Here is a 23,182-nt window from a genome sequence, read left to right on the forward strand (position 1 = left end):
TGGTCAAGTCTCCATCAAATGACTAAACACTTTGTGTATTTATAGGCAGTATATAGGATAATATTTGAAAGACACCGTTGTAACTATGTAAATCTCCAATGGCGTGATTACACAGACAATGTTAAAGTTGATACTGTAGCCAGCAGAAACAAAGACACCAGTGCAACTGAAGGAAACTGGCCAAAAACTCACTCAGCCCTTCTTCCTTAATCTGATACACTGACAGGATCATCCTGTCACACTTCTGTTCCTGAGATCAGGTTTCAACAGTTCAGGTGCCAAGCCAAATAGAGTCCAGCTCTTCTAAAGAATCTGACTTCAAAACGTTCATGACGGCACGAGCAAGCATACGTGACTTTTGTTTTTTATATTTGAATTTTCTTTATTGTAACTGATGGAGAAAACAAAAATGTACGTATTTATTGGACACCATGTGATGCTTTGAAATATGCATATTCTGTGCAATTTTTTGGCTTTTTTGAGAAAGGGTTTATCTGTATAGCTTTGGAGCCTGTCCTGGAACTCGTTCTGTAGACTAGGCTGACCTGCCACTGCCTCCCGAGTGCTGGGATTAAAGACGTGCACAAACACTACCGGGCTCTGTGCAATATTTAAATCCAGCTAAACATTTTCATTTGTCAATTTTTCACGTATCTCAATGGTAGATTTAAGTCTTTCAAAATTCTTTCTTCTAGCATCCTGAAAGGTGTACTTAGTGTTGTTATGTTCAATCACATGTCATTACAGCTCCTTCTTCTCTCAGTGTAATATAGTAGCCATCAGTTAGCTTCTTCCCATTCCTCTCCTCCTCTCTCCAGCCTCCGGCAGCTACTTCTCTACTCCTAACTCCTTTGACATGTATGTATATGTGCATTCAGTCATTTGGCATCATACATAATGTCCATTACATTATATATTGAACATATAAGTGATAGTATTTAGCACTTGATTTTCTTTACCTGGCCGATAAAACATGGCACAGTCACTTCTAGTCCCATAGATATTGCCAAAAGTGATGTTTCATTTTTGTTGCTGAATAACATCTCATTGTTTATATGAAAGATATATTCTTTACATGTATATCAGTTGATAGACACCTGTATTTTTCCACATCTTGTCTATTGTGAATAGTGCCACCAAGAGCATGGGATTGTAAGCCTCTCTTTGACATAAATTCACATTGTATATGGGCCCAGTAGCAAGACTGCTGAATCATATGGTAGTTCTTGCCACAGTCCTCTAAGAAACCTCCAGACATGTTTCCCTAATGGATAGGCTGATTGACATTCACATTGGAAGATTGATAGGTTTTACTTTTCTCCACATCTTTTCTAGCATGATAAATATGGGACTATCATGCATTGTAATTTCATTCAACATTTGCCTAAAGATTCCTGATGTTAAACATTTCTTTTAAATATGTCTTTTGGTCCTGGTAAGTTGCTCTAATAAAAATATCTGTTCAGGAACTTTCCTATGTGTAGAAATTGATATTTTAAATACATAAAGAAAACATAAGGAAAAATTTATGAGATGAATAGAACATATTTAAGTATGTCAACAATGTTTGCTTAATAAAAATATTTAATGGTATCCATTAAGTGAATGCAATAGTCCATAAATAAATCAAAATTGTTTTTCTGAGGGAACTTTATTTTCCTATTTTACAAGTCTAAGTGACAGAATTGATCATCCTTATCATGTTATTATATCTACAAGTGGACTTTTGGTATTAAAGGGAATGAATATTTTTAAGGATTTTAAATTAATTCATGAAATTGTTTAAATTAATGTGTATAAAATTTGCCCATTTTATAAGATAATTTAATGGAAATTGATGCATCCTGTAAAACTATTGTTCAGTTCAATAATTTAGAATAAGCTAAAACATTACAGGGATTGTTTTCAGTTGTATAAATCTGGTGAATTGGGAAAAATAAAATTTTATGTTAAGATTTTTTTCTTGATCACCTTTCCAAATATTATTACCTCTCTCGTCACCACAATCTACAAGTGTTGGCAGTATCTAACCCCAAGCACATATAAATTAGCTCTGTTTCGGAAATAAATATCAGTGGCAACATCTTATGTTTTTCTCCATTAAAATATTTTCTCACAATGTTTGTGCGGTGATTCTCTGTTGTTTAATATATCACACTTTGTCTACTTGCTTTCTGCACAATGTTCTATTGTATGAGGTTTCCACAGTTCAGGCAATATACTGTCGATAAACACTTGAGTTTTATCTGTTGTGGCCTATGTGTTGTTTCTAAAATTCGAATATAGTTGCAGGTAGAATGACTCCATCACCCCCCCCCACTGCTCCCCGTGTGTGTTTGTGTGTGTGTTTGTCTGTCTGTCTGTCTGTCTGTATGTATGTATGTCTTTGAAATTATGATTGTCTAATTCATCTTCACAGTATATAAGAATTCTAATTTTGGAGCTGGGGAGAATCTGAGCTCAATCTCCTAATATTTGTAAAATAAGTCTAGTGTGGTAGTGCAGGTTTGTAATTACTCAGAACTTGAGAGGTTGCCATCACCCCAGATAGGGAATGAATGGCAGATATCATCAAAGTCCAATTTAGTGAACCAGTGAGTTTTATTGGAGTTACTTACAGGAAAATGTGTGAGGACTGCTTAGAGGAGAAAGAATGACTCAAAGAAAACTACATTAAAAACCCACCATCATGAGTAACAGCTCACAATCTGAAACCCTGAAAGCACACTGCACAGCCTACAGGTAGCTCAGGAGTTTTGAAATTGTCTTTTCCAGTTAGTTGGTCTGAGGCTCTTGAAGGCAGCTCAGTTGGTCTTTGCCTCTTTCAGGCTGCTTGGCTGCTTTCTGATTCTTCCAACCTATTCATCTGGTCTATGTATCCTGGCTGCTTGACTGGTGAGATAGTCTTCTTTGTAGCTAGGCTCATTTAAGAGTGTCTCTCAGCAGTCTTACTGTTTAAATACTTATACTAAATCTGGTCAGAGATTCGTGGGAGCTATTTTGAGTTTTTTATGTGTTTAGAAAGCTTCCAGGTGGGATGGTGTGTTTCAACTTCTTTTAGAATATTCTTTTGCTTCATGTCTTTGTAAACTACTGTCCTAAAAATCTTGTTTTACCTACTTTGCACATCATATGTTGTAAGAAGTTTCTCTCCAAAGATGGAAGGCTTTTTTGAATAGGAAAATGTTACATAGAGGCGATAGACATAATGTATCTATGAACCATTCTGGCCCAGCTGATTAGCTTATGTGGTAAATTTTAGGACAGTGAGAAACCCTAAAAATGATGGGTTGTACCCAATGACTATCTACCTCAAGACCCAGCAATACCACTGTTGGGTATATACCCAAAAGACACTCAATCATACCACAAGGACATGAGTTCAACTATCTTCATAGCACAGCAGCATTATTTGAATAGCAAGAACCTGGAAGCCACTTAGTTGCCTCAACTGAATAAGGAACAAAGAAAATGTTGTTCATTTACATAGTGGATACTACATAGTGGTAAAAAATAATGGCATCCTGAAATTTGCAGACAAATGAATGGATCTAGAAAGAACATATTGACTGAAGTAACCAGAACCAGAAAGACATATATAATATGTATCCACTCTTAAGTGGCTTTTGGACATAAAGAAAAGAAAAACCAAGCCTACAGGCCACAACCCCAGAAGTGCTTTTGTTATCATGTGTTGTTTACTTGTTCTCACAAAAATACCACAGATGTAAACATAGCAATTATAACAGCTAGTTGCAAATATTCTTTGAAACATTATTATTAAAATATTTTAATAATATAAATTAAATTAAATATAAATTAAATAATATAGTATAAAAATTATTATCAAAATTTTCTTGGATATGTTAGTCCTTAGCACATCCATATAATGATAAAAATAGCCTATAAATTCCTGTGAAAGAGTTTCACTTACAATTTTGATTGTGTTCATATTGAATTTATAGATTATTTAAAGAAAACTAATTATAATATTATATCTTATATTCCATGAATAAAGCATATTCCTCTATTTTTTATGTTTTCCTTAAGCTCTCAGGGGTTTTCATACTTTTCATGGTAAAATCTTCCTTTCTGTGTGAATTATGAAGTTTCAAAAGACTGTGAAAATATATAGTTGAGCAACTATTACAAGGTCACTCATTTTCAGGGAGGGAATCATAATTCTCTTTCCTAGAGGACAATATAACAGACAATTGATAAAGTAGTATTGTTTTTTAATTTGCATTTCATTGATTATGTGGTGTTTGGAATTTGTCTTGTTTATTGATTGTGTTTTTTAATTAATGTATTCAATTTCGTCTTCTTTCATTGGATAATAATTTTATGCAGTATACATGATCTCTTGTTAAGTAGATACTACAGATGTTCCCACCTGATTTTTGTCTTAATTTTGCTTAATAGCTTTGAATTCTATTTCTAGAGGGAAACCATGTTCCTTTTCTTACGTCATTTCTGCTAATTCTGTTATCCCTTTTTATAGACACAATTTTAGCTTTTCTGGATATTTTGTATAAAGTATGATGTTTGTATATAAATTGTGTATTTGTAAAACATTTACTTTTAAATATTAAAACTTTCAAATATTTGAAGTTATCAATCATAAAACTAAAGAATAATAAAATTAATCTTGTATAAAATTAGGTGAAATTTAGGGTAGATACTGACTGAATTAAATGTATTTGTTTCCATTTACCACAGAGAACATGTATGAAGAATATAGTTTGAGAACACATGTAGATTATTGGAAATAAATTATAAATTTTTCTAGTCTTGTGTCTATATCTATAGTTCATTGAAGATGTGAAATATTATATATAAACAATGATTATTTAAGAACAGGACAAAGATTGCTGCAAAATTTACTGTAATTCCACCTTATAATCAAATCACACTTCTTATCTTTGCCCATGGTCTGTGTAGCACAGTTCTTAGAGCCTAATTTAAAGATGAAGAAACAATAGCAAATTTATATGAGAAGGTCTCAGCTCACACCACCATCACCAGCATTGACTGACTGATATTGTCAGAGAAAAATAGTCAATACAGTTGCACCTTAATGATAATTCAGTATTAAACAAACCAAAGTATATTTTACCCCAATAGTTTGTATTAAGAGCAAAATATGGTTTTCCTTTTGATGTTACATATTGACAAAAATGATACATGTATATCTTCCAAAAACTGTAATATAATTTGACACTCAGCGTTAAAAAAATCATGGTGACAAAACCAAGCATGTTTTGTCACCAAGCATTGATTTTATTTCCAGAGAAATACAAACAGAATGAAATTCTTGAAGTCAAATAAAGTTATCAAAGGCAATATTTGAACATATTTTAAACAAATTGTCAAACTATCTTCTACAAGGGGATGTCAATACCTTCACTGGACCAGTGATATGGAGTAATCAACATTTTCACAGCTTTGACAGCAATAGAGTAGATAAAGCCATCATTTTCATTTCTTTCATTATGACCAATGCTGCCATTACAAGTTGATACTATTTCTTTGTATTAGTTTTCATTTTTGGCTCCCTAAAGAAAATAACTTTATTCTTGCTAATCCTGGCTTTCTGTTTACCCAGGAGTTTGAGCAACTGTTGCTAGCATTTAATGGTTTTATTGTCTTTCACTGTCATGCAGAGAATTATTCTAAGCAATTTTTAAAGGATTACTTTATTTAATTCTTGGATTAGCATTGTGTCTGTATTATCTCCAGCCTATGAAAGAGGCACTGGAAGTTAGGGAAAATATGGCTAGGATCTTAGGCAAAAGCATAAACCAGGATTTAAATCTAAGTACCTAATATTAGATTCAGCAATATTAAACCTTAGAACATATTGCTTACAAAGGTATTTGGCATCTGTCAATTCCAATGTTATCTATGCTTAAGATTTAGAAGATCAGAACAGCGGAATGCAGGGGCCATGAGAGGTTAAAGAAAGCAGTACATTTGAAACTTCCATCCATGATGGTTAGTATATACTAAGCCTTTCATAAAAATAACCAGTAGGTCATTCTGTTAGTCTACTCTCACTCAAATTCCATCTTAACTCTTTATAATAATGCAAAGCTCTGTGTTTGGCATGCACATTTAGTAATGAGAAGTTATATGAGGATTGTGTTCTTTGCCTTCGATCAATTGGAATATACATCTATGTAAGTGTGGGTGAAGTTTTTTGGTGCACTTGTTTTTTGTGTTCTTTTGATATAGGGTCTCATTCTGTAACTCTGACTAGCCTTAAACTTGCCCTGTGGCCGAAGTTAGGTCATGGCAATGCCTCAATCACATATATGCTGGTATTACAGACGTGAGACGCCTCACCTACCTTAGGTGCATGTATTGCAATCATAAAGAAGCAAATAATATCTAACTTTTTTAAAAAAATGAATATTACCCAATGATTTATAACATGTAAATGTGATCTTATCATGTTGTATGTGTAACTTTAACATCTTTTAAAATAAATGTTTCAGCAAATGGCTTTAACATCTTCTTTTGAATACCTTAGCTATTTTTAGTGTATATCATGAGAATTATTTGTCTTTGACTTTCTTCCCCTTTCAGGTCTCCAGAGCTTTGCCTGAAAAACAGGGAGAACTTGAAGATCACATAAAAGATTTTGGGAAACTTGAAGAGCACCTAGATCACCTGCTTCTGTGGCTATCTCCTATCAGGAATCAATTGGAAACTTATAGCCAACCAAGTCAAACAGGACCATTTGATCTGAAGGTGGGTGCCTAGACCTTTACATTTTCATTTCTGGCTGAATGACTCCATGACTTCTCATTGGTTAATTTGAATGTTTTCACTCCTTGGAGCAGGACAAGGATAGCATTGTTAAGTTCATCACAATAAGCATAGCAATCTCTGGAATGGGGTTTACAGAGTAAACGTGGGAAAGTAGGAATTCCTTGCCCATGAGCAGGGTTAGTAGTTTAGTGGAAAATTCTAGTTAAATGAACAGGGGTCTTCCTGAAGACAGGTCAGAGTGAGCAGACAGCATCTTGGTGATGCTGAAGAATGAAGAATCTAATCAAGTTAAAGGGTGATCAGATCCGGAGGTGATCGTTGGTAAACTCATTTAGCAGGGTTCAGTTTTGTTTTGTTTTATATCAGAAATAGTAAGGTTAAGGCTGGAGATAACACATTACAGTCGATGCTGTTGTGATCATTATTATTTCAGTAGCATTTTCCGCTTCTTTTAGAATTTACTAGACATGTTTTTAGTTACTTGTTCTGTATAATGCCCTCAAGTTGTTAGCATGATCCAGTTTTCATCTCTGCTTTAATTGCACTTAATAGGTATGTATTTGTAGATATCTTTTCCAAAGCCGATTCTTATCTAAAATTTCTAAAATTTTCATCCTAAACATTTGAGAAAGACGTGCTTAAAAGAAAGAATAAAAATAGAGAGATTGAGAGGTTTGGTCCAGTTAAATTGAGTTATACTTGCAAAGTGCACTGTTTTCCTTTTAGCTTGCTTCCTCTTGATGTTTTTATTGACCACTCTGATAGCTGTGCATTGAGAACACATGGTACTTTGTAAGTCACAAGTAAATATCATTTCCCCAGTATAAAACTCAGCCTGTTCAATCACTGTCATGGTCTTCAATTCAATCTGACAATCAAACTCATGAGTAGCAATAACCTTTACCCAGTAACAAATTAAGTTAACTTATAAAATATAAATATACAAGACGAGTAACAACACAGCCTGTAAATCAAAAGAATGCTGGAGATTCTGACACTAATATACGTCTACTGATGTCTGAGTCACCCTATCCTTGAGTCATGTATGATCACCAGGGATGGCTGGACAAAGCACATCTTCAGTTCTGAGAAACCACTCTTCCTAGGATTTTGTTTTTTCAGTTCAGTAGTACATAGTATCCTCAGACATAGTTGACACGCTTACAGAATTACTAGTGCTACAACTCATCAAATATTGTTGCTTCATTACTGAATTAACCATCCCCATAAGAAGGTACATTTACTTGGCTCAGATGGACCATAAGTTGATCCAAATTACCAATTATGCTAGGCCTAGTATTTTCTTTGCCTTTCATTTCCTATCACAAAGAAGAAAAGTCAAAAATTCTTTTCTCTCAACTTGTAATCATGTTTTTGCTTTGTTTTAACTTTTGTAACTCAGGTAAAAATCTGTTCATCAAAATGTGTCTTTTCATAAAAAAATATAATAACGTGAATACTCTTTGAGAAAGATCTCTTTGTCTCTGGAACATATGTAAGAGAAAGGAAAACAAAATCCCATCACACAACTAATAGATCTTGTTGACACTACAGAAGTGACTTTAGTCTGGTCTGTGCTTTCCCCATCCTGTCTCCAGTTAGTTCTCAAACATCAAAAAGTCACATCAGCCCGTATCAACAGCACATTGGTTTCTGATAAACAGGTCTTAGAGTCTGGAGTGAAGCCCCTCTTTTCTGTGTTAATGAACTTTATTACCAAAGCCCCACTTCACCACTCTCAGGGCTTTGTGGTGTTTTGGTGTCATTCAGTTTGCTTCCTACAACTTAGTTTAAATCACTGAGGAGAAAAAAAAATGCAACTGCATCTTTCCATGAAGAAAATTCTTTGGCATATTCCCTGTGCAGACTGAGATTATTCGTCATAGGAGTATAGATTTCAAAAATGCTCCTTAAAGCTCCTTCTTCTCCTTTGGCAGTATCCAGGCCAAAAAGGACATATGACCATATGTATACTAACTGGAGAGCTTCTCCCAGAAATCCAAAAATCCTTGACTTCTAATCAACAAATCATGGCCTCTGTTAGTAATAACCAATTCTTTATCCCTCTATGTCTACCTTCTATTACTTCTCTCTTTCTAATAATGATTTGTTGAGGTTATGCCTTTTTTCTTTTTGCTTAAATTATAGATTTTAGTCTTTACTGTTTGCTGTATACATCTCTGCTTAAAGAAATTAACTATATACCATCAATGTAAAAAATGATAAAATGGAATATTATTTGCTGCACTTTACCCAAAATAAAAAAATAAAGCTTTTAAATGGTTTGGAGAATAAGTCAACTTTTTTAACACAGGAAATTATAATGCCTTAAAAAATATCAGTTAAAAGACAGTGAAATAAAGTAGATATAAAGAAAGATACAGCCTGGCTCCATTTACTCGATTTAAAGAAACTTTCTTTTTTCTATCTATTGTGGTCATGGATACCTCAGAGTTAAAAGGTCTGGGGCTCTGAAACTCAGGTCATTCACTTTCTCTGGTCAAACTCTGAGCACCTGTTAGAAAGAAAAAAGAATATGTAATGTCCTTCATGAGTTTCAGTTTTTCCTGCTAGGATATTTTCTGCTTATTGATGAAATGCAGCAAGCTATGTAATGAAATCCAAATTTAAAATAAAAGAAGAAAGAAAGCAGGGGGGAGGGGAGGATGGAAAATCCATAAGCGCTCTGTTCTAATACATTGTTTATGCTAGAGTGAAAATTGACTGCACATCACTTGGTTTGTGCAATTTACTCCCAAAATATTCCTATTCAGGAAATCCTGCAAATAGCAGTATTTATCTTGAAAATCACCTCACAGAACCCTTAGCAAGCTGAGAAACATAATCAATGAGATCGTGCTGTAGAGGGTGAAAATGAGGCATAATCAGAGCCCTTGCCCATCAGTCAGCCCACTAGAAGGCATGCCTTTGAATTTTGATTTTCAAATGTACTCTCAATTTAGACATAAACTATGTTGATTTCAAATTTCGCAAATGATAATTGAATGCTAAGATCCAGGGACCAGTTTAGAATTTATATAAAGGACCTTATGCTTTTAATCTTTAATGAAAGCCTTCAATAATGAGCCTGAGGTAGACTGTTTATCTGACATAAAACAGCCTAACTACTGCTTTCCAAACTTTTTATTGGAATAGGAGTTAGGGGAAATGTGTAATTCTCTCTGTTAAAACTTAGTAAATGGGTTATTTCCATGTTGGTGACAGAGATAGTGTTTCCTCCCTCAAGAATGGCTTTTCCTTTGCGGTCTATAAATAAACCCTACCATGCTAGAAATGTAATTGTCTGTAATGTTAAATCTGCAGAACAATAACAAAATCCTAATAACCGACCACTGCAGTAACTAAATACCCGTATCAAGTGCTCATATTGCAGTGAGTATTGCCAAAGAAAACTAGTAATGGACAATTAAACAGGCAAGAGTGACCTCACCCAAAACTTGTACAATGTAAGAGTAAGGTTGAACTCAATTCTATTCAAACAAGACAGGAGAGGATTCGAAATGAGTCTCAATTGGTAAGATTGCTTGTCTTTGCATTCATGAATTACTGTAGAATAAATCAGGCATGCTATAGCAAATGCCGGCAATGCCAGCACTCAGAAAGTAGAAATGGAAGACTTTGGAGTTCAAGACCATTCTCAACTTTAGTGAGTTTGGGGCCAGTCTGAGCTACCTGAGGGCCTATCTCAAAAAGAAAACAAACAAAAACTAAACGCACCCAAACCAAAACCCCACTATCCACCCCCCAAAAAAAACAGATTGGGTCTTCCTAGTGCTAGATGAATTAGTAGAAAAGTACCTGAGGGTTTCTAGGGGAAGCGGATGAAAGTAATTAGGCCATCTATGTGTCTTAATTTCGTATTTTGGCCATCAACGTTTTTCAGCTTTGTGTTTTGAAGTCAATCCTTATCTTTCCACAAACTTGGAGATCAGGGCATAATTTCCTTGATGTTACATTTCAAAGGGTTGGTGTGTCAGAGGGATCTGGAGGGCAGATATTCTTGAATCAGAAAAGAGGAGATTGTATATTTGTGTGTGTGGTTTTTTGAGACAGGGTTTCTCTGTGTAGCCCTGACTGTCCTAGAACTTGCTCCATAGGCAGCTCTCTATCACTGAGCTATATCTCCAAGTCTCATTTTATGATTTGGTTTTATAGAGAGCCTCGATAAAAGGCCCAAGCAGATCTTGTCCTTGTCAGACTTGTGAGTAGCTGAAATTACAGATCTGTGCCACCATGCTTAACAGATGTATATTTTTTTTATTTATGAATAACTGATCTGTAATGTGAGAATATTTTGTAATTTTAACAGATTTTTAAACTAATTTCTCACTAGGATTCTGTTGTGCTAAAGCCCGATGCTAATGAGTTTACTAATAAATTCATAGCAAGCATTAACTATGTGACATAAGATTCCTGTTCCATCAGCCTTCTACTTCTTGAGTCTACTGAGATTGCAAGCATACCTTTCTTCCTCCTTCTTGCAGGACCAATTGTTTTGCTTTGTGACAGAATTATGTTTCCTTCACAAAATACACCCTATAAGTAGCATATGCTATATATAAAGTTTATTCCTAGTGTCCTTTTCAATTGCAATGATTTTATTTATATATGTTTCACTATTATTTATTAGGCATTAGTTTTATTTTTATGTTCATTTTCTAAAACAAGCATCAGTTTAGCAGCAAACTATCCGAGACAAGCATCTTCTAACACTGTTGCATTAAGTTTTCCTGGTGAAAGAGCATTAGTCCAAGATGCATACCAAAAATAATCCCAAATCCAACTTGGAAGTTTATTAGGTTTTATTAAAGAGCACAAGTGAGGAGTTACATACATGGACAATGGTGACCCCCAAACAGGTCCATTCTCCTAGACGAGCTACAGAGTTCCACTTAATCGTGGATGGAAACATCCTGGATGCTGCATTGTGGAGTCCTAGTTTCAATTAAATTTCTACTTTTAACATGGTCTGTCTCTCACTGTGTTTGTTGCTGGTTGAGAAGGAAGTAAATGATGGAGAGTCTTAAATGTCCCTTTAAGCCCTGAACATGCATGCTGAAGAAACCAGGCCCAGATCCATAGCTAGCAGGTCACTGCTGAGAAGAGTAACCTTATTGGCAGGTCTCTTCAGAATGGGAAAGGGAAATGGAAACCCCAAACAAAGGAAACGGCCATGGCTCCTGCTGCCCAGATTCATTGCAGCCTTCTAGCACACCAGACAAGAATAAATCAATTTTATTCCAATACCTGGAGTACCTAGCTGAAATACAATCAATGGCCCAATCCACCTGGAAATATAGACCCTGTAGCACAGTTTGACCTTATATTATATATACTAGCATTCAACCCTGTGAGTACAGTGTTATGAAAAATAGATGTTCCCATTGTACCATGGAGACCCCATTGCACACACCTTTAATCCACCTCTGTTCCCATTTCTCTAACCAAGAAAAGGGAAAGTGACTGCCAGAAAACAAATCCAGTGACAGACAATAGTAGAGAGCCAGGAGAATTTCCTCATTCCCCAACTCAACTTGTCCACAGAAAATAATGAGCTTTTTTCCAGGTGAGAATTCTTAGAACAGATCATACAAACATATTTAGAATTACTCTGTTGTTGATCAAGAGAAATGGACTATAATTTTTGTGATACGTAAAATTTTTAGTCCTCTTGGACTCCAAAAAAAAAAAAAAAACCTTCTTTTACACTGATATTCAAGCCAGTTTCTAAAACTAGTTTAGAAAATAGAATATCCCTCTTTATACTTCCACCCCTGGAATTTTAAACTTGATGTTTATAAGGTGTTTCTTATGCATACTGTAGTCTCTGTTTATTTTGTGTGTGTGTGTGTGTTTTTTTAACGTGACAAAACCTAGTTGTATCTGGGAAAAAGGAAATTCAATTTAGGAAAGGCTTTCATCAGGTTGGTCTGCAAACAAGTCTGTTGGGGGTGTTTTCTTGATTAGTGACTGATTTAGGAGGGTTCAACCACTGTGGGCTGTACTACCCCCGGGCAGAAGGTTCTAAGAGGTATAAGAAAGGTGACTACGGCTGGAGAGACAGCTCAGAGTTTAAACACAATGGCTGTTCTTCCAGAGGACCTGAGTTCAATTCCCAGCAACCACATGACCATCTGTAATGAGGTCTGGGATCCTCTTCTGGCATACAGGTGTATAGGAGGAACATTGTATACATAATAAATAAATATTTTTTTTTAAAAAAAAGGGTGGCTGAAGATGAGCCTGGAGCAAGCCAATAGGTAGTGTTACTAAGTAGTTCTCCTTCAATTCCTGTCTTAGATTCCCACCACAAGCTGTTGAGCTGGTTATCCGTTGCATGTAACCTGCAAACTAAATAAGCACTTTCCTCCACGAAGTTGTTTATTGTAGGTGTTTATCACAGGAACAGATATTCTCTCTCTCTCTCTCTCTCTCTCTCTCTCTCTCTCTCTCTCTCTCTCTTCTCTCTGTATTTATAATAGATTTTGAGAAGGAGTGGAAGGGGAGAGAGAAGCGGGAAAGAGAGAAAGAAGTGTTGAAATATTCTAAATACATTTTGCTCAAGTATGAAATTTTTAAAAAACTATAAATAATTAAACTAGCTTAAATTATAATAAATAAAATAAAAAGTATTGCTTTATTCTTCTGAATACAGCCAATGTGATCCAAACACCATAGTAATATATTACCTACAATCATCTACTTTAAAAATACGTGGACAAACTTATCCTTATAAATAGAAACTTTGCAATATGTATCTTCTTCTTTGAATCATATTTCCATCCCACTTCCCTCAAAGAATTATTTCCTAATACAATATGTATTTATGGTATGACATCTTTTATTAACCATTCCTTTTTTGTGTGTCTTACACTTTTGCGTGACAGAAAAATCTATGTGTATTTCACATTTTATAAACAATTTCTTGTGATTGTAAGGCTCTCTTAATATACTTTAAATCCATTAAATTGAGTTGTGTTTGCAATTACCATTAACACTCATGGCAAGTAATAACTATACATGCTAAGTTTGTGACTAATTTATATCAAGCACTCAGGAGAGTTTTTATCACAAAGTTTATTAATAAAATGATCAGATGTCAACTTAATGATTCCTTGATTCAAAAAGGATTTAAATTACCAGTATTTTGAGTTACAGTTTTCCTTTTGATTGAATATGTCTCCGAAGCAATGGCCTTTGGGATATTTCAGAGAGGTGTGCTTGTGGGTGGGGAGAAGAAATATCACAGGACAAGGAAAATAAAACTGAAATGGCAAACAAATATAGCATGGAAAGAGAGCCAGTCAAATATGTTGAAGTGACTGAGAATCTGGAAAATGAATCCACTCATACAACCCCTGCCAGCATATCTCTAGGGCAGTCTGCACATAACTACAGAGTTGTGTATACCCCAGTCTGAAGATTGTTCTATAGGTTAACATTCTATAGGAAGGAGCGAGGGACAACTTGACCCCTGCTTTGACACTTGTTGTGCTACTAATGCATCATTGTTTATCTTACCTCAGTCATTGAACTCAGTGCACTTGTTCCTAAAATACATGCATCATTATTGTGCATGTATCATGAAATAGTTTATCACATAGAATGTTCCTTAGTCCTGATGTGACATTTCTCCCATTCTGTCTTGTTTCTATTTATTTAATGGAATTAGGTACAAAGGTATTTATCAACCCTGCCTGGACTCAAACATATTCCCTGATGTTTCCTAACATTAAGACCTTTTTTATGATCTCTGAATCCCATTATTTGATTTGATTTGATTTTTTTTGTAGTTTGGGATTTGGTTTTGAGGCAGGGTTTGGTTTTGAGACACCATATAGACCAGATGAGCCTCAAATTCCCAGAGATCCCTCTGCCTCTGCAGCTATTAAAGACGTGAGTCACTACATCCAGCCCCCTTGATTCATTCTCAAGGCAAAGAGCAAGTAAGAAAGTCATCACCACTTGGGGACATTATCAGGAATTAACCTTGTCCATTAGTGCCTGGCTTTGGGTTCATTTCTAGAGAGCGCAGTTATCTTTCTGGGAACAAGTTCTCCTATATGCAGCCTTTTCTATTTCAATTCTGATTATTCTTCATCATACTACAATATGTTTGTAAACCCACTTGTAATAAAAATGAAGAGAGGGTACCTTTGGGTTTGTGATTCTCTGTTACAGTGTAATAGACTCTATTAAATGGCAATATCATTAGAATATATTAAATTAATTAATTGAATATAACTAGATAAAGTATGCTAAAAGTTCTCTTTTGAAATTCAGATTCTATAAGTATAATATAATAAATCATATGTACATCTTTTATAATTGTATCTGTCAAAAAGAAATCTGCAATAGAATAAATCATAAGGTCAAGCACTACAGTACACACCAGGACACATTCTACTTTGAAATCAATATACTTTTGGTATAGTCTTCAATTAGTCATAAAATTATTGTTGCTTTATTTCCTATTTCCTTGGTGCTGTTTTATATTGTCAACAAGCATGCATTACAATATTTTATGTGTATTGCTTAAACACATAAAATTTGCTTGTACCAATCCCAAATGAACCCCTCTAAGTACATTAATGAAATTTCCATCCAGCTAACAAGCCATATGTGAATTGACTATGATGTCTTAATGTTAAGAAGCAGTCTGTAGAGCTCAATAAAAAACAATTAAAAAAGAAGCACTCTCAATTTGATTAGAGTGGGTACATTCTATAAATAAACTCAATGTTTGAAGTATTATCTATGCCAACATAGGCTGTATTGTGTAGTGAGTGCTCTAAAAGTTTGCTATAATAGCCCCAGAGCATAAATCTTGACCTAGTCAAGACATTGTGGCTCTTCAAGGAACATGTATCAGTAGTAAAAAGGCAAATTATTTGATCCCTGTAACTTTTTGGTATGTTATCAACATTCTTTAATCAAGCAGGGCAGGAGAAAGTGTCACCTCACTATCTTTTTAATTTATATCCTTCTTATGAGTGAGGAGGAATCTTTCAAGTGTCACAGAATCATTTTACTTCCAGTTCAACACACTTTTAACTAGATTTTTTCTAGTTTTCTCCATTGCTTACCTGTCTCTTTCAAAAACTGAGACAAATGCACTGTACAACTTAAAGTAAAACGCAATCTTTGATACAGAAAATGTTTTAGATGACAAATTGATTCTAGTTTTAAAATGTAACCTGAAATCAAGAACACTAATTTTCCACAAATGATGTACAAATTGTCCTATATAGCAAATAATCTTAGAAAGAAGTTCACTTTGATGAGAAATTATAACACAATTACAGATTTTAAAATATGTTTTTTTAAATTTATTTTACAGTGTGTAAGGATGACAGCAAGATTGTGTGTTTGTTTCATGTGCCCATTGGCAACTGATTCCAACATTCTGACAGTTTGGGAACCATGGACTCTGGGCTTGTCTCTGCCTTTGTTTTCTAACCTCATTTGAAATAAATACTTAGTTTTAATTTTACTTTCACACCTTATTTTTTTCTTATTAAGCCTCAGACTGTTTGATTCTAGTCTTCAGGTGCACCCATAGTTGCTGGCTAGTTTTATTAGTATACTGAGATGTAATTTATCTGAATCGAGAGAGTTAATTCTTAGCAGACTGGGGCCCTCTAATCTCTTTACTCCTCTTGGGCACTACTTCCTGTCAGTACTGTTTGTTCTGTTCTTTGCAGTCAGAATATTATTCCTCTTGACATATGAGAAATAAACCCAATAGAATTAAATGTCCCAGTTTTAATTTTCCCTCACCAATATTAAACAATTTTCTTCCAAAGAAGACTTATCCAATTCTGCATCATTATCTTGCTCTAGATGTAACTTGAAGTCATTTTGTCACCCCACAACTATTATTGCTTCCTTCATATTATACTTTTACTGCACAGTAGAATTTTATCTTTTTAGTGATCTTTCATTGCTCCATTAAATGTAATTGTAGGTAATGATACTTTGCAGGAAGTTAATGTGAGAACATCAGAAGTAACGTTATCATTTTTTAAATGTAAACTATGGAAATCTCCGCCTTGAACTTGGACAGTGTCCCTTTATGAATATGAGCAAAGGAGGAAAATAAGAAAATTTTCAAGAGTTTTAAGACATTTTCTCTGTAAATGAATAAATGGACCTTGATTACTACTGTATTGCCCAAGGGGTGATTTTGATAGGCAGACAAAATATAGAGTAGAAAAAAATTGGAGTCAATATGATGGTTTGAGTTTACAAATAAACACCATTGGAGCAATGAATACTCTGTGAGTTCATATATATATATATATATATATATATATATATATATATATCTTATGCACTTGCAATTTTCAATATTCATACAGTATAACTTTTGTGACTTTATCCTAAAAGTTTCAGGCACTATTTTAAATTGTCTGAAAAGACTGTATCCCCAAAGCTGCTTACTTATAAGCTGTGTCACTGAAAGTTACATGGTATATTTCTATATATGGAAGGAAAAAACAATTTGTAGATAACATTTACCCATCCCCCTCCATTATGTGTTACCCAGGACTTTGCTTATCAAAGTTGACAGCCATTAAATAATTGGAATAATGCATGAATATTGTAAATATACATCACCTGTGGTACTAAAACAACTAGTCTAAGAATCTATGCATTCATTGTGCTAGCTAGTTTTTTTTTTTTTTTTTGTCACTTTGGCACATGCTAGGGTCAAGAAGAAACATCACTAAAGAAAATGTGTTCATAAGATCATGCAGTAGGCAAGTCTGTGTGACCATTTTCTTGATTAATAATTAGTAATTGATGTGAGAGGGCCCAACCCACTGTGTTTGGTACCAGAGGCAGGTAGTCCTGGGTTATATAAAAAGTTAGACTGAGAAAGTCACGAGTACTAAGTCAGTAAGTAACATTCCTCCATAGCTTCTGCTTCAGTCCCTGCCTCCAGGTTTCTGCGTTGAGTTCTTGATGGCTTCCCCAATGTCCCTATGATGGGCTGTGATCAGGACACATACACCAAATAAACCATTTAATTTTTATATTGCTTTGGGTCACAGTTTTTATCACAGGAATAGAAATCTAACTAGGATATTTATTAATTCCACTATGGACTTTTAAGTAGGCGAATAGCCATATTTGCATTTTCTGTTTTTAATTATAAATAATTGGTCAATGGCTCAGGCTTATTACTAGCTAGTTATTACACTTAAATTAACCCATATTTCTTATCTATGCTTTGTGACGTGGTTCATGGCTTGTTACCTCATTTTCTACACATCTTGCTTCCTCAGTGCCTAGCTGGCATCTGCTTTGACTCCACCCTCTTTCATCTCTGTCTTTAGTTTGATTGCACCACTTAATCTTATTCTGCCTTGTCCTTGGCCAAATAGCTTTATTATCAACCAATGAGAGCAGTACATAGTCACAATGTACAGAAGGATCATCCCACTGTATTTTCCCATTTCTGCCTAATCAAAAAGGAAGATTTTAACTTTAACATAGTAAAATTGCATATACCAAAACAATTATCAAGGAAGAATTATAGTCACACTATTTTATTTATTTGAGTTTGACAAAATTAAATACTCTATTATCCATCCCATCTTTTACAGATTAATAGTTAGTCATTTATAATAGTCAAACTTATATCCATACTAGTTAGGTTTTCTAGGTATACAAAGAAATATTTCATTAGATAGGTAAACTTCAAACACTCTAAAGATGACAGGATATGGCATTTAAAATGTTTTAAGAACTTAGACTTTTCTCAACAGTGAGACATATCTGCTTCTGGTAGCACCATTTACTTCCAAGAGTTTAATGGGCATCAGAGAAACTTCTTATGTAGTTTACTAATGTGGCAAGGCAAGTCATTTGGGCAGAAACCTGCTCTTGCCTGGATTGATGAGCATATGTTGTATAAACTGGATGGGAAGGACCCATAGGAGCGTTACAAATGAACTTTTGCAACACAAGGCAGGATGGTATTGCAATGTTCCTGCTTCACAGAAGAAACTGCTGGACATTCTGCAGAACACAAAGGAAAACAACTGATGAACTTTGCCAATACAAGGCAGGAAAGTCCTTCAAATTTTCTGCTTTACTGAAAAGTCTGCCAGATACTCTATGAATGCAGGCTAAAGAAGAATTCCTCAGTACTGCAGAAAAAGTCTGGGTGACTACCCAGGCAGCTAAATGTCTCTGTCATTTCTAGAATATTGGAAGTTGCTTGCTATGCACTTCCTGTTTACTCAGGTAATATTATATCCTTCTAGGGACTTTGATGGAGTTAAAGCCTAAAAAGTTATAATTTTTCTTAGTTATGATCAAAGGTAAATTAGACATATATCTTTATTTTCTATGCAGGAGAAATTATATAGTATATCTTTGTGAAGTGTTCATTAACAATAAGCAGGCTTTCCATTAATTCTTCTTTGATCCCCACAGCTCTCTCTCTCTCTCTCTCTCTCTCTCTCTCTCTCTCTCTCTCTCATTAGGCAGTGGGGAAAAGATCTCCTTCTGGATTACCAATTTATCTGGTCTCATAGTCTGGACCAGTATCTCTTAGAAAAATAGCTATTTTTTTCTGATTCATTTTTTCCTCCTGTTTCTTTATAAGATGTCAACCTTAATAATAGGTGATGGAAAATCACATTTTTCATAAGACATAATAAACACATGTAGGCACTTTTACTCTCCTATGATTTTCTTTTCTATGTAATGTCTTCCTGGTCTAGTAGCTATGAGATTATATTTTTGTCAAGAAATAATGTTAATTGCTCAACATACTATAATGCTTATAAAGGAATCCTTAAATCTAGAAGTCACTACTGAAGTACACTTCAAATTCTAAACACAATGTCATGTGCCAGGTGATAGTGGCACATACGTTTGACCCCAGCACTCTGGAAGCAGAGCTGCGCAGGCACATTTCTGAGTTCAAGACCAGCCTGGACTACAATTTGAATTCTAGGATAGCCAGGGCTACATAGAGAAGCCCTGTCTCAAAATTCAAAACAAAATTTGTAACTCATCTGAAAGCAGTTGTGACTGTCATTATGGTAAGAATGTCTACCAAGAAGTTATACCAATGTAAAGTGTAGCTTTGTTTTTTTGTCATTTCATATGTGATGGAAGATTGGATTTAGTATTTACATGAAGAAAACTCACAATCTCTGGGTGTAAACAAAAACCAAAGTGGTTACGCTCATATCTTCAGTGATTTGAAAGGCAAAAATCATATACATGTGTATATAAAATGATTTAAATATTTATGTCATATATTTTTATTTATAAATCAGTTTTTAATACAATAAAGTATTTAACTCTTTTACTAGCCATTGGAACTCTATTTATTATACTGGGTCACCCTGCTCAATCTTAATACATAGGGAGGTACTTAGTCTTACTGCAACTTGTTTTGTTGATAATACATGGGAGGTCTGCTCTTCCTTGCACAGAAACAGATGAGGAATAGATTAAGAGGGTGGAGATAGAGGCATTGCTGGAGAGGGGAAGCTGTGGCTGGGATATAAGATTAATTAATTATTTGCTTAAAAAGGAATACTTTAATATTTTAGCATTTAGTTGTCATATTAAGACATTATCTTAAATTAAGCCTTCATTCACATTTGAAAGCCTAAAAAATGAACAAAAATGAGACATAAAAATAATTTAAAGATAATGAAACACTATAAGAATCTGAAAAATAAGAATATTAGGGAGTGCTAAATATATTGAAATTCAGGGTAAGCTTCTATTGAATTAGTATGAAAATATATCATAAATCACATTACTCTTTACAATGAATCAAAGGTAAATTTAATGTATTGAAAGTATTGCTTTAGAAATACCATAAAGAAAGGCCATCCATGGTAGTGACTCCCTCTAAAACTGAGATAGAAGGATAGCAAGTTCCAGAGCAATCTGAATTACACAGAAGGGCAAAGTCTTGTATCTTAAAAGACATGAGTTAGTGATATAGATCAAAGGTAATCTGTGTGCCAAGAAGGTATAAGGTCTTGGATTTGCTCCCCAGCACCAAAAACAAAGAAAAGAAAAGAAGAAAAATCATAGTGATATTTTATTTCCTTTTAAGCATATAATACGATATACCAAGTTTTTATTTATTGTGTTAATTTTATGTCATTAAAAGTAAGAGTATGGAATGAACTGCATTAGCAAATATAATTGTATGCTATATGTTACAAGTACTTCTAGCACCTTCTATGATGTGGCTCTTGAAAACTGTACTTGACTTAAAAATCACCTTCATACACTCTATACTTTTAAATTGCCAAATAATGACTGTAATCGAAGGTTTTTTTTTTTTTTTCTGGCCACCTGATCCCAAAGAACTGACTCAGAGGATAAATATGAATTTTGAATTCTCAGCCGATAGGTCAGACTTTTTACTAGCTAACTCTTACACTTAAATTTATCCTTATTTCAGTGCCGGGCGGTGGTGGCGCACGCCTTTAATCCCAGCACTTGGGAGGCAGAGGCAGGTGGATCTCTGTGAGTTCGAGACCAGCCTGGTCTACAAGAGCTAGTTCCAGGACAGGCTCCAAAACCACAGAGAAACCCTGTCTCGAAAAACCAAAAAAAAAAAAAAAAAATTATCCTTATTTCTTACCTATACTTTGCCATGTGGCTTGGTACCTTTTCTCAGTAAAGCATGCACTTCTTGCTCTCATTTGAGATTTGAGTCTGCAACTGACTCCCTGACTTCACCCTTCTCTTTTCCATCATCCTTAGATAGGTTATCTTGACTATACTTTCTGCCTGACTACTAACCAATCAGTACTTTATTAAACCAATTTGAGGTTTACAAGAGGATAATTCCATAGAAAACTACTGTTTTCATATTCACATATTTTTCGATCATTCTTTTGCTTTTCTTTTGGAGTAGTGAGAGTGGGCTTTCGCATTTATGCTTTGGCTCTATGTCTGTAGCTATGTGTAATATTATACACATCACAATTATAATATTTGGAGATATCCATATTTTATAAAATATCAAATACTTGGGTATATGCCTCATATGTTTTTGGAAATAGAAACCCTCTAGGAGTAAGATCACATTTTAATTTGTGGTGTACTAAAAACATATTGAACTTGGTAATAGTTTCAAAACAATATACATACAAATACACATATTAATACTTCTGAAATATTGGAATTAAAATTTTGAATGTTTCAGTCTTCTAGAAATAATGAGCATTCAACATCTAATGAGCTTAAACACATTAAAGACATAGTTAATAAAAGATACATTAATTGTTTAATTTGAAACATTTTAATGAAAGTTTTAATTATAAGATTAAGCAGCTAAAATTAACTTATAATAATTGATTTTTCAGCAAAGTAGTCATTAAACTGAGATAGATAAAATTAATAATTGTGTTAAGCACCCATAAGGCAACACACAGAAGAATGTGTAGGATCCATCTAGAGTTTTTCTGTCTATCAATAAAACTTCAAGGGCATATATGCATACTTTCTATATCCATCACTTTTTGAAGTAAGATTTGTGACTACAATGTAGAGACGTTTTGTGTAGATAAGCATCTCTATTTTTAAATCATTTGATGAAGGATATGATAAGAAACAGAAATAAATAATTCATGCTAACCTTTCCAAAATATACCTCTAGTATTAGCATAGTAATAACTATTAATGATTTACATAATTGAAGAGATAACTATAATAGATAGTTATACACACATGCAAAGATGCCTATTACTATATTTTAATAAAAACTATCTGGGTAGTGTTTGGACATTGTGATGTGTTTGCCATTACAACGGACGTCATATTTTTCAAGATATCATTTTCATTCCTTAATTAATTAATTAATTTGTCTAAGTAAGTTATAAATAAAAGCACTGACTTTTCTTATGACTAGATAAAACATGATTTTGAATACAAAAAAAATAAAAACAAATGTTTTAAATAACTCTAGAATAGAGAAAAGTAAAATAATTCTTAACTTTAAAAGGACCAAAACAACCTGGTTACTCAGTGTGCAGTAAATCATCACTTAAGTTCACTCTAGCTGTGTTATTGATGAAAACAATTCTTAAGGTGATACTTTTTAGATATCTTCATAGACCCATGTGATAGTCCTTAATACAGTTGACTCATTAGTCACATTTTAAATTTTATTTTGTACTTAAGTTCCTTTTTGTATCAGCAACAGAAATAAGATGAAGTTACTTAAATTTACATATCCCCAATTGAACAATTATTTTTTGCCTTATGTATATCCATAGTGATCCTCCTGTAAGTTGATTCTTACACACTTGGCCAAATCTTCTAATGATCACTTATTTAAAGATATTTTCTTGTTTATATGTATTCAAGTGTTCTGACATCAGGTTGCATG

At 34.1% G+C, this 23,182-nt stretch overlaps 1 protein-coding gene across 2 annotated transcripts in view; it reads left to right on the forward strand.

Moving 5' to 3' along the window:
* Window positions 1-23,182, forward strand: part of Dmd (dystrophin) — a 2,258,623-nt gene that overhangs the window by 1,485,575 nt on the left and 749,866 nt on the right. For both annotated transcript variants that reach the window (XM_057760244.1, XM_057760245.1), the window contains one exon: window positions 6,589-6,753. In XM_057760244.1, coding sequence (XP_057616227.1) covers window positions 6,589-6,753 — 165 coding nt within the window. The remainder of the gene's footprint in view (window positions 1-6,588; window positions 6,754-23,182) is intronic.

The sequence above is a fragment of the Chionomys nivalis genome, chromosome X, assembly GCF_950005125.1.
Source record: "Chionomys nivalis chromosome X, mChiNiv1.1, whole genome shotgun sequence".
NCBI classification, from domain to species: Eukaryota; Metazoa; Chordata; class Mammalia; order Rodentia; family Cricetidae; genus Chionomys; species Chionomys nivalis.